Below are 15,151 nucleotides of genomic sequence, written 5' to 3' on the forward strand. Positions count from 1 at the left end.
ATAAGATATATGCATTTTGATGGTCAAGGGCTTTTGTATGTGGGAGGTCATGTCTCACAAATTTGGGTTTTTCGATGATGTAACCAAAAAGGTTGATGAGGGCAGAGCTGTAGATGTTGTACATGTGGATTCCAGCAACGCATTTGACAAGGTTCCGCATGGTAGGCTGGCTGGAAGGGTAGATCGCATGCGATCCCAGGAGAGATAGCTGAATGGATAGAAAAGTAACTTCATGGAAGGTAGCAGAGGGTGAAGGTGGAAGTTTGTTTTTCGGACTGGAGGTATGTGACTAGTGTTGTGCCTCAGGGTTTGGTGCTGGGCCTATTGCTGTTTGTCATCTGTATCAATGATTAGGATGAGAATGTACATGGCATGATTAGCAAGTTTGAAGATGACACAAAAGTGGGTGGTATTTTAGATAGTGAAGATGGTAGTCAAAAATGGCAGCAGGATCTTGATCGGTTGGGTAGGTGGGCTGAGGAATCTTTGATGGAATTTAACACAGAGAAATGTGAGGGGTCGCATTTTGGTCTACCATGGGCAGGACCTACACAGTGAATGGAAGGGCGCTAGGGAGTGTTGTAGGGATCTAGAGGGATCTAGGCGTGCAGGTACATATTTATTTGAAAGTGGCGTCACAGGTAGATAGGGTAGTCAAGAAAGCTTTCTCCATATTGGCCGTCATCAGTCAGAGTATTGAGCATAGAAGTTGAGAGGTCATGTCACAGTTGTACAAGACATTGGTGAGGCCACATTTACAGTATTGTGTTCTGTTTTGGTCACCTTGTTAGATGAAAGATGTTGTTAAGCTGGAAAGGGTACAGGAAAATTTTAGGGGGATTTGCAAGGACCCAAGGGCCTGAGCTTTAGGGAGAGATTGAGCAGGCTAGGTCTTCAGTCCCTAGAGCGCAGGAGGATGAGGGGTGATTCTTATGGAGGTGTATAAGACCATGAGAGGAATAGATAGGGTAAATGCACAAAGTCTTTTACCCAGAGATGGGGAATCCAGAACCAGAGAACATCGTTTTAAGGTGAGAGGAAAAAGATTTAATAGGAACCTGACAGGTAGCTTTTTTATATAAAGGCTGTTAGGTATATGGAATGAGCTGCCAGAGGAGGTTGTTGAGCCAGGTACTATCACAGTGTTTAAAAAAGTATTAAGACAGGTACATGGATAGGATAGGTTTAGAGGGATATGGGCCAAACACAGGCTAGTAGTACTACGGTAGATGAGCATACTGATTGGCGAGGGCTGTTTCTATGCTGTGTGACTTTATGACTCTATGACCCTACTCCCATGTCCTCTAGTATTTACCATTTTCCACCATGGGAAAAGGACTCTGACATCTAGCCTACATATGCCTCTTGGAAGTTTATCAGGTCACCCCCCAGCCTCTGAAGCTCCAGAAAAACCTATCCTTAGAGCTAATATTCCATAACCCAGGCAACATCCTTATGAATCTTTTCTTCCCCCCTCTCCAAAGCGTCCACATCCTACCTGAAATGTGGTGATGGGAATTGCACATTTTACTCCAAATGTGGCCTAATGTTTTATCAAGCTAACAACATGACCTCATGACTGTTATATTCAGCACCACAACCAACCAGTAAAGAATGCCTATGCCTTTTTTACCTCTGTCTACTTGTGGCTACTTTCAGGGTGCAATGGACTTGCACCGCAAGATTTCTCTACACAATAATTGTGTTATGGGTCTGGCCATTTACTGTATAATATTCTAGCTCTTGAGCTCTATCTCTCTGTTCAAAAAGCCCAAGATGTTATCCGCTTTTATTGGACATTTCCTTTCTTTGTCCTTCAACTTTTAACGAACAAAGGACTCAAATCCCTCCCTCTATTATTTTGAGGATGGTTTCAAGTGCCAGAGGGCTGAAGGATCAGGGTTAGGGGGATTGGTTTCTAAGGTTTCAGTGGGCAGAGAATGGAAAGGCAGGGTCCTGGGGGGAGAGAGATAAGCAAGACCAGGGATCGCCAGGAGTCAAAGGATTTTGAGGATTTGATAAATAAAGGAAGCATAGGGGAGAAAATTGACAGTCACATTTTTAACCAAGAAAAATGAAAACACTCTCGACTTACCACATGATACACAATGTTTTAAGTCTTCATTAAAGTATTCATCTTTAGCACAAACATAGCAACCTTTAAAAAAAAACAAGGAGTTTCATAACTTCATGCAGACTGTTGAAAAGTTGAATCACCAGAAAGCAATTTCACTCCTTAAGTAGAAATGTATGGATCTGTATCTGACAGTACAGAAACAAAACTTTAGAAATATATGCCAAACAATTTAATTCGTATGAAATCCTCCAATTGTTGCACGTGACAAAGTTCAGTATTAACTGAAGGTTTTGATTCACGTTTATTCACAAAAATAATTTCCTTCATTAGGTCACATCTGCCTTTGTTTTAGGCCAACATTTGCGGTTCTCTAAAGTTTCTAAAAGTTGGCGCAAAATCAATGCTCTTACCCTCCATGTTGAACTTGCCGAAAATGTGAATGTTGGCGGGGCACTGGCATGGTTGGTAGTGCCACCTAGTTGCGCCAAACTGAGCAATTTTAGCCAAGGTGGAGTCCAGCTTCCCAGTGTTGAAGTAATCACAGTACACCGCTGAAATAAATTAGAAAATTGTATATCAAAAACACCGTGAATCCCTGAAGCAAAACTGTGCAACATTTTGAGTTGAGTCTTTTCCAGAACGGAAGAATTTCAGATGCGATGGAACTGTCATATCTCTTGAGAATTAAACTCTTTTATTTTAAACTTTTGTTTATTTAGTTTTCTTTTACTTTTTAGTATTTACAATTCACAGACTCTCACAGACAGATCTTCAGCATGTTCTTGTGTAGGAAAGAACTGCAGATGCTGGTTTAAACCAACGATAGCCAGAAAAGGCTGGGGTAACTCAGCAGGTCAGACAGCATTTCTGGAGAAAAGGAACAGGTGATGTTTCAGGTCGAGACCCTTTCTTCAGACTGAGAGGCAGGAGAAAGGGAAACGGGAGATATAGACGGTGATATAGCGAGATATAGAACAAATGAATGAGAGATATGCAAAAAAAGTAACAATGATAAGGGAAACAGGCCATTGTTTGCTGTGGGCTAGATGAAAATGAGTTACAGACAATGAAACTCACCAGGACGAAATTGAAACTAGTATAATAACTAGGATGGGGGAGGGACAGAGAAAGAGAGAGAGAGAGAGAGAGAGAGGGGGGAAGCAAGGGTTTCTTGAAGTTAGAGAAATCAATATTCATACCGCTGGGTTCCAGGCTCCCAAGCAAAATACAAGGTGCTGTTCCTCCAATTTGTATTTGGCCTCACTCTAACAATGGAGGAGGACCAGGACAGAAAGGTCAGTGTGGGAATGGGAAGGGGAATTAAAGTGTTTGGCAACTGGGAGATCATTCTGTTCATACTGTGTTCTTTTACTTCAAGTAAAAATTAAACGACAGGAAAGCACAAAAAGGCTCGGTCATTGAACTTCAACAGGTGGAGAGCATAATGGTTGGTCGCATCAAGGCCTGATTCAGCAACATGAACAACCAGAGATGACAGAGAATGGCATATATTGCTGGCACATCACAGGTACTGACCTAGCCACCATTGAACGGATCTACAGGAGGTACTGCCTCAAAAAGACAAGCAATATCATCAAAGAACCACACCACCCCGGCCATACTCTCATTTTCCTCCTACCATCAGGAGGAAGGTTCAGGAGCCTGAAAACCATGACCATCAGGTTCAAGAACAGTTTCTGCCCTAAAACCATCAGGCTCTTAAACACTGCACAACAATCATCTCAACATCTAAGAACTTCAATGAATTGTCTTTGCTTGCAAAATGGTCTTTGGTTTCTTGCACTACTATTACGGATATTAGTTTATTGAATTTTTTAAAATATATATATATTATCTGTGTAATGTGTTTCTGGGCCTGTTAAGCTGCTGCAGGTAAGAAATGCATTATTTTGTTGCCGTTACAAATGACAATTAAACACCGTTGACCCTGAAGCTTGTGGATGATAATGCAAATGTTTTTAAATCTTTGAAAAAAAATCGATTATTAATCAAAACACAATCTGCTTTAATTAAAGTAGAGCATAACATATCCAGGGAGTGTTGGGGAAGTCCATGGATCTATGCAGGTAGCCATGCAGGCAGGCAGGTACAGTGGTGAAGAAGGCATACACAATACTAGCCTTCATTAACTAGGGTACAGAAGAAGAGCAGGAAGGTTATGGTGCAACTTCATCAAACTTTGGTAATCTTGGTTGATAGATTGGTTAAATATTTCTTTCGTCAGAGGGTAGTTAATCTGTGAAACTCCACAGAGGGCTGTGGAGGCCACGCCAGTGGATATTTTTAAGGCAGAGATAGACAAATTCTTGATTGGAACGGGTGTCAAGGGTTATGGGGAGAAGGCAGGAAAATGGGATTAGGAGGCAGAGATCAGCCATGAATGAATGGCGAAGTAGACTCGATTGGCCGAATGGCCTCATTCTACTCCTAGCCCCACAACTGAAGTACTTACTGGACAGTTATGGTTACCGCACAGTAAGAGGATGTGATTACACGGCAGAGGAGATTTATCAGGACATCAAAAGCAAACTACTGGAGGAACTCTGGGATTAGGCAGCATCTGTAGAGGGAAAGGAATGGTCGATGTTTCAGGTTGAAACCCTGCACCAGGACTGTCTTCTCTATGGACTCTGGTCACTGTGGAAGTAGAAAGGAATGGGGATAGGAAGATGTGACTGGTGGTGAGATCACGTTGAAGGTGGTGGAAATGTCGGTGGGCAGCTTTCTGCAGAAACCATGCTCTCCGCAATGCTCACCCTTTCCCATTCAACTTGCCGGCCCCTCCCCAGGCACTTTCCTCTGCAACCACAAGGTATGTCACACCTGTCCCTATTCCTGCTCTCTCATTTCCGTCCAAGTATCCCAGCATCTCTTCCAGGTAAAACAGAGATTCACATGCACTGTTTACAATCTGGTTTAATGCAGTTGGTGCTTCCAATGTGGCCACCTGTACATCGGCGAGACGAAGAGTAGACTAGTAGACTTGGAGTCGTTCAAGAGGCAAGTCAAGTTTTATTGTCATATGTCCCCAAACGGAACAATAAAATTCTTACTCGCAGCAGCAGAACACATTTGTAAACATATAGTATAAGAAAATAACTGCAGATGCTGAAGTCTGAAGAAGGGTCTCGACCCGAAACGTCACCCATTCCTTCTCTCCCGAGATGTTGCCTGACCTGCTGAGTTACTCCAGCATTTTGTAAATAAAACATTTGTAAACATAGTACTCTGTAAAACCCATAATAAACAAGTTCAGTATACAGTATATATATGACTTGATTCGCCTCTTGAACTATTCCAAGTCCATCTAACCAATGCTGTGTAAATCTGTCCCATAACTTCACTGCTCTTGTATTCTATGCCTCAGTTAATGAAGGTATTCACTCTCCTTGAATTTACAAAATCTAGGCCTACTTGTTTCTGCTTATCATTGTTTTACTCTAAATCAATAAACCAAATGTGATGAAATCCTGACCCCAAGATATACCCACCACCCTCTTTGTGAAAACATTGTCCCTCAGTTTCTATTAAATCTTTCCCCTCTCACCTTAAACCTAAGACCCTGAGTTCTTGATTCCCCTATCCCGAGTAAAAGATTGTGTGCATTCACCCTACCCATGCCCCTCCTGATTTTACACAGCTTTGTAAGATCACTCCTCCTTTTCCAATGGTCTAAGGCACAGGTGTCAAACACAAGGCCCGCGGGCCGAATGCGGCCCGCCACGTCATTTTATGTGGCCCGCGAGAGCTTAATTGTCATTGGTCGTATATCTTTTAAGTTACAGACATTTTTAACTTTCAAACTTTCATTTCTCAACACATTTTTCCAAGTTGCTGTGCGTCTGACGGCACCACCTTCAAAATGGCGGCACTGCCCTAGCAGCTGCCGCTCACCTGCGGTCCATTTGTCTTTGTGTTTTTGTTGTTTTTTTTGGGTCTTAATTGTAGTTGTGATGTGGTGTTTTTGTGTTTGTGTACTATGTGTGTATGTGGGGGGGAGGGGGAAACTAACACTGTAAATAGATGTCCCTTCAGAACGGAGACCCGACCTTTGTTTTCTGGGCCGTGTCTCCGTTCCTGCTGCGGCCTACCATCGGCCCAACTCCTGGAGCTGTCGGCCTCCGGGGCTCTGGTTCGCGGAGCCCGCGGATCGGACTTACCACCACCGGAGCCGGCCGTCTTCGGAGGCTGCGGGAGCGGCTGCGACTGCGGCTGCGACTCGCCTTAGGCTCGGGCCGCGTGGATGCCGACATCGGGAGCTCCAGCAGCGGCAGCGTGTTCGCCCGCCCCGGATCGCGGGGCTTGGGGCGCGGACATTTCACCGTCCGGCGCGGCCTAAGATAGGCCGCGGGATATTTCTCTGCTGGGCGGGGGCTTCAATGTCGGGAGCCACGACCGCCCCGACGTGCAGCAACAGCGGCAGCAGCGTGTTCGCCCGCCCCGGATCGGACTTATCATCGGCGGAGCCGGCCGTCTTCGGAGGCTGCGGGAGCGCTGCGACGCGACGCGCCTTGGGCTTGGCCCGCTGTGGACCGTCCGGTGCGGCCTGCAACCACAACAACCTGACTGCGGGCGAGGACAGCAGGAGAAGGGAAAGACATTGTGGCCTTCCATCACAGTGAGGAGAGAGAGGACTGGAGGAGACTCACTGTGATGGATGTTTCTTTGATGGATGTTTCTTTTTTGTGTGTTTTTGGGGTTGGGTGGTTTGAGTGCCTATTTAATGCTTTTATTGTTGGACTGTGTTTTTGGGGGTTTTGGGGTGTGTGATTTGAATGCCTATTTAATGCTTTTATTGTTGGACTGTGTTTTGGGGGGTTTTTGGGGTTGGGTAATTTGGGTGCCTGTTTAGTGCTTTTATTGTTGGACTGTGGGTGATTGAATTAACATTTTGTTCAAGATGGCCGCGCCGTTGTGTTTGGCTGCCTGCCACTGTATGTTTCTTTTTTTTTCCTAGTCAGATGTGCAGCACTTTGGTCAACGTGGGTTGTTTTTAAATGTGCTATACAAATAAATTGACTTGACTTGACCACAGGCCTCTCCTCACTCGCACACACAAGATGGACGCCGTTAGCGGAGCCGCCCGTAATCACCGCCTCCCCTCTCCTCAGTCTACCACACCCGTCTACCACACTGTCTCCCGAGCAGGAGGGAGATGGTCGGACTGATGGTCCGCTCATCCGGCCCTTCAACCCACGCCACGGCGTCCTCGAGTCCCCCCTTCCACCGATGGCGGCGTCGACGAGGGCCGCTGCCACCGACGGCACGTCGCGACTTCAGACTGCGCGCCTCCCGCAGCGCCCCTCTCTCCTCTCGCTTCTCTCCCCCTCCCGACGCGCTCAGACCGGCCCCGCCCGCCCGCCTCGAGTAGTCCCACCTCCGCTGCCCGACTCCAGTAGTCCGGGGCTCCCTCCTCCATGCACGCTCGGTAAGTGCCTTTCGCCGCCAACGGGTCCACGGAGGGGAGTGGAGGGGAGTGGACGTGGGGCCGAGTGGGGGGAGGGGAGGGGAGGGTGGAGGAGAGAAAGGAATTATGGGGGGAGGGGAAGAGAGTGGGGGAAAGGGGGGGGAGTGAGAGTGGGTGAGGAGAGAGTAAGGGGAGAGTGGGACTGGGGAGGGGGACAGCGGGGGTGGTTGGGGAAGAGAGAGCGGGGGTGGTTGGGGAAGAGAGTGTGGGGGTGGGGGGAAGGGGAACAGTGGGGGGAAGGGGAACTGTGGGGGTCTGGGAAGAGGGGGGAGGGGGGGGTGGGAGGAGCAGAGAGTGGGGGTGGGAGGGAGAGTGGGACTGGGGAGGGGGGGTGGGAGGAGCAGAGAGTGGGGGTGGGAGGGAGAGTGGGACTGGGGAGGGGGGGGTGGGGAGGAAGAGTGGGGGTGGGAGGAGCAGTGAGTGGGGGTGGGGGAAGGGGACAGTGGGGGTCAGGGAAGAGTGGGGGGGGAAGGGGACAGTGAGTGAAAGGGGGAGGAGGGGGTGGGGGAAGAGGGAGGGGGTGGGGAGGAGGGAGAGGAGAGGGGGTGTGGTGATGGGGGAAGAGAGAGTGGGGGTGGGAGGGAAGGGGGCTGTGAGGGTCAGGGAAAAGGGGAGAGTGGGGGGAGGGAGGGAAAGGTGGGTGATGGGGAAGGGGACAGTGAGAGTGAAAGGAGGGGGAGGGTGGGGGGAGGAGAGAGGGAGTGTGGGGGGAAGGGGGGTGGTGGGGGGAAGGGGGACAGAGTGGGGGGAGGGGGACGGTGAGAATGCAGGTGGGGCTAGTGGGTGGAGGGGAGGGTGGGGTGGGAGGGGGTGAGGAGAGAGTGGGGAGGCGGGGGTGGGTGAGGAGGGGTGGAGGAGAGGGGCTGGGGAGGAGAGAGTGGGGCGTGAGAGGGGCTGGGGAGGAGAGAGTGGTGGAATGGGGGGTGGAGGAGAGTGCGAGTGGGGGTGGGAGGGAGAGTGCTACTGGGGAGGAGGGTGGGGTGGGGAGGAGGGAAGAGTGCAGGTGGGGAGGAGGGGTGGGGGGAAGGGGACAGCAGGGGTGGGGGGGAGGAGGGGGTGTTGGTGGGGGATGAGACAGTTGGGGTTGGGGAGAAAGGGGACAGTGGGGGTCAGGGAGAATGGGGGGTAGGGAGAGGAGAGATAAGGGGGATTGAGTAGGGGGTTGAGGCTGCTACACCAATACAGGAGAGGCTTTGGGTCCAAGGCTCCTCGGTCACACCTTCTCCCCTTCCCTGTACCGCCTTTAATTGCGCTCCCCCTCCCCTGGGGGAGCACGGCACCACAGTGAAGGAGAAAGAAGAAGGCCGCTGGCAGGACGGTGTCAGAGGCTCCCTCTCCCCTTTCCCTTCCTCACCCACCCCTCCCCTCTACCACCTCCCTTCCTCTCCCCCCCCACCCCCATTGAGATACTTTTTTTTTTTAAGAAACAATTTATTTTAAAGAAAAAACGCGATTTACCCAGGTCGCAATGGAAACCCTACGAGGAACTGGTCAATGTGCTTACATATATTTTTACATTTATGTTAATGCATGTACAATATTTGTTCATTTCAATAAATAATAATCAAATGCAGACAGTTATTTAACAATATGTTAAAGATTAGTTAAATTTATACAGTCTTACAGTTACAACCGGCCCTTTGAGGGCAACCATAATGCTGATGTGGCCCGAGGTGAAAATGAGTTTGACACCCCTGGTCTAAGGAATAAAGTCCTAGTCTGTCCCGAGAACTCAGACACTCGAGTACTGGCAACATCCTCATAAATCTCTCTGCAGTCTTTAATGGCATCTTTCTGTAGCAGGGTAACCAAAACTGAACAAAATGCTCAAAGTGCTGCCTGACCAATGTCCTGTTTCACTGTAATGTAACATCCCAACGTCGATACTGAATTCTAACTGATGAAGGCCAGCATGCCAGAAGCCTTCTTCATAACCTTATCTACCTGCGATGATACTTGTAAAGGCAGAACAAAATACACATAACATTGTAAAGGATTTGAGAAATACGTGGGACTGTGTCATTCTGTCAACATCTGAAAAGTACATCAGAAAAATGAAAAGATAGACAGATAAGTGGCATAGATAAATAAATTTAACATATAGTCAGGTGGATGGCAATATATTGTGTAGGAAGGAACTGCAGATGCTGGTTTAAACCGAAGGTAGACACAAAAAGCTGAAGTAACAGCGGGACAGGCAGCATCTCTGGAGAGAAGGAATGGATGACGTTTCGGGTCGACACCCTTCTTCAGACTGAGCCAGACAGACCACAGGCTGAAGAAGGGTCTCGACCCGAAACATCACCCATTCCTTCTCTCCAGAGGTGTTGTCTGTCCCACTGAGTTACTCCAACTTTTTGTGTCTACCTTCGGCCAGTATTAGGAAATAAATGATTTTGATCAGGAAATTTCATTTCTGTTTTGGAACTTTGGCCGATTGTTTGTGCAATGAAATTGACTTACGGCAGAAGTCTGGGGTCCTCCAGTCGATGCAGACACCAGCATCGATGCAGGCTTTAGCGTAGACAGCCACAGCATCACAGAGACACTCGCAGTCCCCAACCAGCTCACAGCCACACGCATCTCGAACGCAATTATCATAATAAGGCATTCGGTAAACCTAAACCATGAATTAACGTGCAAAAGTGTGCAAGTTAAGTATAAGTAATAACTATAGCTGGGCTTTGCTCTTTCTGACTGATTGTACACGGAAATGTTCAATTTATCAGTCAAAACTATTTGTACCAAATTTTAAAGTTGGATAATAAATTTGATGTTCATTATGAATTCCTGGCCAAACAATATTTTAAATTCTGTACTAAATCTCTATTCTGATTCAGTGTGACTGCTCCATTAAATAGCAGGACTACTTCACCCATTAAAACTCAGGGTGTTCCTTTCTCACCCAATACCCAGGGAAATTGAGCGTGAGAGTTGGCCATCATAGAGAGGAGCTTTGTTCCAGGATAGATAGTTATTGGCCTTTCCCTTGGCAGAGAAGTCTTTCTCCAGGGGGCAGAGATTTAAGGCAGAGGGCAGACCAATTAAAGACATTTGGAGAATTTTTACACTCACACAGTGGTTCAATTATGGAATGCATTTGAATGGATGGTGTTGGCAGGCACCCTCACAATTACTAATGGGTACGTCCATGAACACTTGGAATGCCATGGCATAGACGCCAATCACCAGATGCTGGAAGATGGGGTGACAATGGGTCACTACATGATGATCAGCACAGGCTGTGTGACCTTGAATCTATAGGATCCTCATATACTTCCTAAACTGTTGGGACTGAAACTAAACACTAACTCTGGTGGAACCCCAACAACTCTTCTATGAAATTTGAATGAATGAATGAATACTTTATTGTCACATGTGACGCCACTTTGCTTGCACACCCAAGGTATGCAAAGAGTCACCACATAAAGGGCGCCGACCAAGTTACAAAGCATCCCGCGCCAGGTCCTCCCTTGTTCTCACCCCCACCCCCCCACCCGCTCATGGCAGTTCCTCCACACCGGGTCCTCCTTTGTTCCCCATAAATGTCATCGTCTGACCCCTCTCACCCTGGCCACAAACTCTTTGAAGCATTTCCCTCTGGACTGTCAAAGCAGCCACAGCCAGACATAAAAACAGCTTTTTTCCACGAGTGATAGTTCTACTCAATAACCAAAGTCTGTAGTCCCTTTTTTGCTCTGGTTTATTTTCACCCACATGTTTAGACCGTAATGGTGTATCCTTATTGTTTTGATGTGTTTATGCTTTATTCTTAATTGTTAACTGTGTGTTTGTGTTGTCATTTGTGAGCGGAGCACCAAGGCACATTCCTTCTACATGCACATACTTGGCCAATAAACTTATTCATTCATTATATCCCTGCTTTTGTATTTTATTTCTGTTCCTGCATTGCCTTTATCCATAGTTAGTCTGGCACAGAAATACAGCGCAGTAATAAAGTAGACAATTAGCATACTTACCAATTTGTGACATGATTCAAACACTTTACTGTTAATTAGAGCACACATCTTTTCAGCCCTGGCAAAACGATACGGATTTTTATGACATGGAGTTGCGACTTCAGTGACATCGCTGCACATGGAATCTTCCTTCCAAGAGTTTGCGAAAACCAGTAAATTGGACACTAAATATTTGTTCTGGGTTATATATTCATCGTCCACATTACCATTGTAATTACCGCACAGCCCACACACTGCAAACTGAGAGAAAGAATTTCACTTCATCAGATATTAATTTGCTGTTACAATTATTGAAAATTTAAAATGGATAAACAAAAATGTGCTTGTGAAACTGGTTCAATATTGTGCGCTGTGAATTTGCACGCACATATTTAATGAATTTAAGATTCCAAAAAACACATTTAAACACAGGCAAGGCTATGTTTTTTGTGCTGTACATGACCTATATCCAGCAGGGAAAGTAGAGTTCTGTTTCATCAGTGTGAGCTGGATACAAATCAATATATTTTGTTGGACACAGAATGCTGGAGTAACTCAGCGGGATAGGCAGCATCTCTGGAGAGAAGGAATGGGTGATGTTTCAGGTTGAGACCTTTCTTCAGACTGAGTGCCAGGGGAGAGGGTCTAGAGATTTAGAGATACAGCGTGGAAACAGGCCTTTCGGCCCACGGGGTCCGCGCCGCCCAGCGATCCCCGCACATTAACACTATCCTACACACACTAGGGACAATTTTTAAAAAACATTTGCCCAGCCAATTAACCTATATACCTGTACGTCTTTGGAGTGTGGGAGGAAACCGAAGATCTCGGAGAAAACCCACGCAGGTCACGGGGAGAACGTACAAACTCTATACAGACGGCGCCCGTAGTCAGGATCGAACCCGAGTCTCCGGCGCTGCATTCGCTGTAAGGCAGCAACTCTACCGCTGCGCCACCGCCACCAATATGGAAGGGTAAGGTGTGAAAACGACAGATCAAAGCAGATGGTGATAAGGAAATGTAGATTGGTTTATCGTTAGCTGAGGGGAAGGTGACAACGAGGGGTACAATCAGTAATATTCGATCAGGGGGACAGTTCATCTAGTCGGAGAACTAGGATGGGGGAGGGACACAGAGAGAGGGAAAGCAAGGGTTACTTGAAGCTAGAGAAATCATGAATCCTACGGTGGGATTGTAAGCTACCCAAGCAAAATATGACGTGCTGTTCCTCCAATTTGTGCTGGGCCTCACTCTGACAGTGGAGGAGGCCCAGGATAGAAAGGTCAGTAAGGGAATGAGTGGGGGAGTTAAAGTGCTGAGCAACCAGAGAATGAAGACAGAAATAAGTTGTGCAAACTATAAAACCTGATGGCATTCACATTAAATTACACAAGCACCCGGGCGATCTGCCAGTTCACATGGGTTATCTGCAATTCTGGAAACCCTACACCAGTGGTAAAACCAAGATAGGATTAGTTAAGGAAATGAGAACTGCTGAAGAAGGAAGTGCAAGTTTACATATTATTGTCTGGATAACGCAAGTTAACTCACACTTGCTTGAGTTAATATTATCATCCAGACTTCATATGTTAACAATTGCAAATCTAATGTTGTATCCAGTTGGTTAGTTCACTCTGTATCACATGTGATCTGACATTTTAGACTGACCGACCTCACAGGACTTTGTGAATGGGCCTGTCACAGGATAAAGGCCAGCATCTACTTTAATTGAAGGAACCACCCCTTGTGCCCAAGGAATCCAGCTCCGAATCACAGAATTGTCACAATAATGGTGGAGAACACTTAGCTGATGCATCCATTGCTTCTCTGCACAGAAATTGCAATACTCTCTTTCCTCACATTTTTTCTATTGCTTTGCAAATCACTTTTGCTCAGACCAATTCTCCTGGAATGCCTGATTAATTTTGATTCCCACAATGTAGATGACACTGGATTCATGATCGGGGAACCTTCCGCTTATCTTACATCTCTGTCCAATATTCTATGCTCCATGGAGAAGAACACCCACTCCTTGTAAATGTTGTCGCTTTTCCCTGGACTGTCCTTTGGATCACTTTAGCACACTCTCTTTCAAGGTTCCTAAGATGTGGTGATCAGAATTTAAGGAGCTAGTCCAACTGTGGGGTAACTAATGCTTAATGTAATCCTCCCTGCATTCTTACCTTGTGAGCTTTTAATGAGACATCAGTTGCCGTCTTGTGCTGTCAACGACAATGAGTGTCCTCTCTGAATACCTACATGTTTGGGCGTCCTGAATGCCTGCCAAATGCCTCTTCCAGGCGTGCATGCAAAAGCTGCACATGTCAAAGGCAGAGGGTTCCCACTTGCTCCAGAGAGCCATCCTTCACACCAGCAATGTAGCCGTGAGCAATAGTGATATTTCTCCGTGGACACTGTCTGTAAGGGTTCTGAGAGTGAAGACCACCCTGACTCGAGTGCGTTTGTGATTTGCTACTTGAGGAATTTATTTGAAGGTCGTCCAGTATTCTTTTTTTTGTTGTTTTACAGCTAATCCTAGGTTCCATTCCACCCTGGCCAAATTGCCTCTCATTCCACAGAATTGACCTCTTGCCTCCTTTAAGAACCTGCCTAAGATCCTCCCTGATTCTCTGTTCATAATCTGAATGATTTACATCAACAATTTACCACTGTACATCTGTATGTTAAGAAACCCGACAATAGGTACATTTTCCTTACCTTAGAGAGCCTGGTAATGGAAATGTGTGCATTCATGTTCTTATTCCAGATAACTGTTAGTTCAAGCTTTGCCTTGATCACAAAATCAAATTTTAGATACAGTGGATTGCTGACCACTTTAAAATGCTTGACAGCATTTGGAGGTATTAATGTATAGTGTCCATCTGCCAGTTTAATTAGGACCTCCTGAAAAAAAAAGTACATAATACACATTGTTCACAAGCGACACAAACAATTTTTTGTTCAGTAAACAAACTGCCATGGAGTAATCGATTTTTACCAATGTTAATTACTTCCTTGAAGCAATAGATTACAGAAATTGGCCTTGTTATTACAGATGCAAGCACAATCTTTTATATTTAAACGATTCATTATGCTCCCCAGATAAAGCAGTGATTGCTGGAAATCCTCAGCAGACCAGGCAGCGTCTGCGGAGAAGTAAAGAACGTTAAAGCTACCGGTCGGTGACCTTGCGTCAGCTCTGACATCAACTAGAGAGGCTATTATTCACAAAATGCTGGAGTAGTAACTCAGCAGGTCAGGCAGCATCTCAGGAGAGACCCAAGGGGTCTCGAAACGTCACCCATTCCTTCTCTCCTGAGATGCTGCCTGACCTGCTGAGTTACTACTCCAGCATTTTGTGAATAAATACCTTCGATTTGTATCAGCATCTGCAGTTATTTTCTTACTCAACTAGAGAGGCTGGTTTTCTGAAATTGTTGAGTTCGCTGTCGATTCCTGAAGGCTGCCGCATACTCGGTTGGAAGATGAGACACTGCCCTTAAAGTTGGTGTTGGGTTTCATCTGAATATTATAAGAGCCCAAAGATTACAGGGCAAAGTATGAGTGAAGTGGGGAATTAAAGTGACAGGCAACTGAAGCTTAAGGTCACCGGTGTAGAGTGAATGT

At 46.4% G+C, this 15,151-nt stretch overlaps 1 protein-coding gene across 1 annotated transcript in view; it reads right to left on the bottom strand.

The window, feature by feature from the left end:
* Nucleotides 1-804: 804 nt before the first annotated feature.
* LOC144602452 (mucin-6-like) overlaps nucleotides 805-15,151 on the bottom strand; it is a 90,727-nt gene continuing 76,380 nt past the window's right edge. Inside the window, exons 26-31 of the mRNA XM_078415599.1 lie at nucleotides 14,243-14,428; nucleotides 11,546-11,785; nucleotides 10,029-10,185; nucleotides 2,488-2,628; nucleotides 2,096-2,158; nucleotides 805-809 (exon numbers count right to left, since the gene is read on the bottom strand). Of these exons, the coding sequence (XP_078271725.1) occupies nucleotides 805-809; nucleotides 2,096-2,158; nucleotides 2,488-2,628; nucleotides 10,029-10,185; nucleotides 11,546-11,785; nucleotides 14,243-14,428 (792 nt within the window). The remainder of the gene's footprint in view (nucleotides 810-2,095; nucleotides 2,159-2,487; nucleotides 2,629-10,028; nucleotides 10,186-11,545; nucleotides 11,786-14,242; nucleotides 14,429-15,151) is intronic.

Source organism: Rhinoraja longicauda, chromosome 18 (assembly GCF_053455715.1).
Source record: "Rhinoraja longicauda isolate Sanriku21f chromosome 18, sRhiLon1.1, whole genome shotgun sequence".
In the NCBI taxonomy this organism is placed as follows: domain Eukaryota; kingdom Metazoa; phylum Chordata; class Chondrichthyes; order Rajiformes; family Arhynchobatidae; genus Rhinoraja; species Rhinoraja longicauda.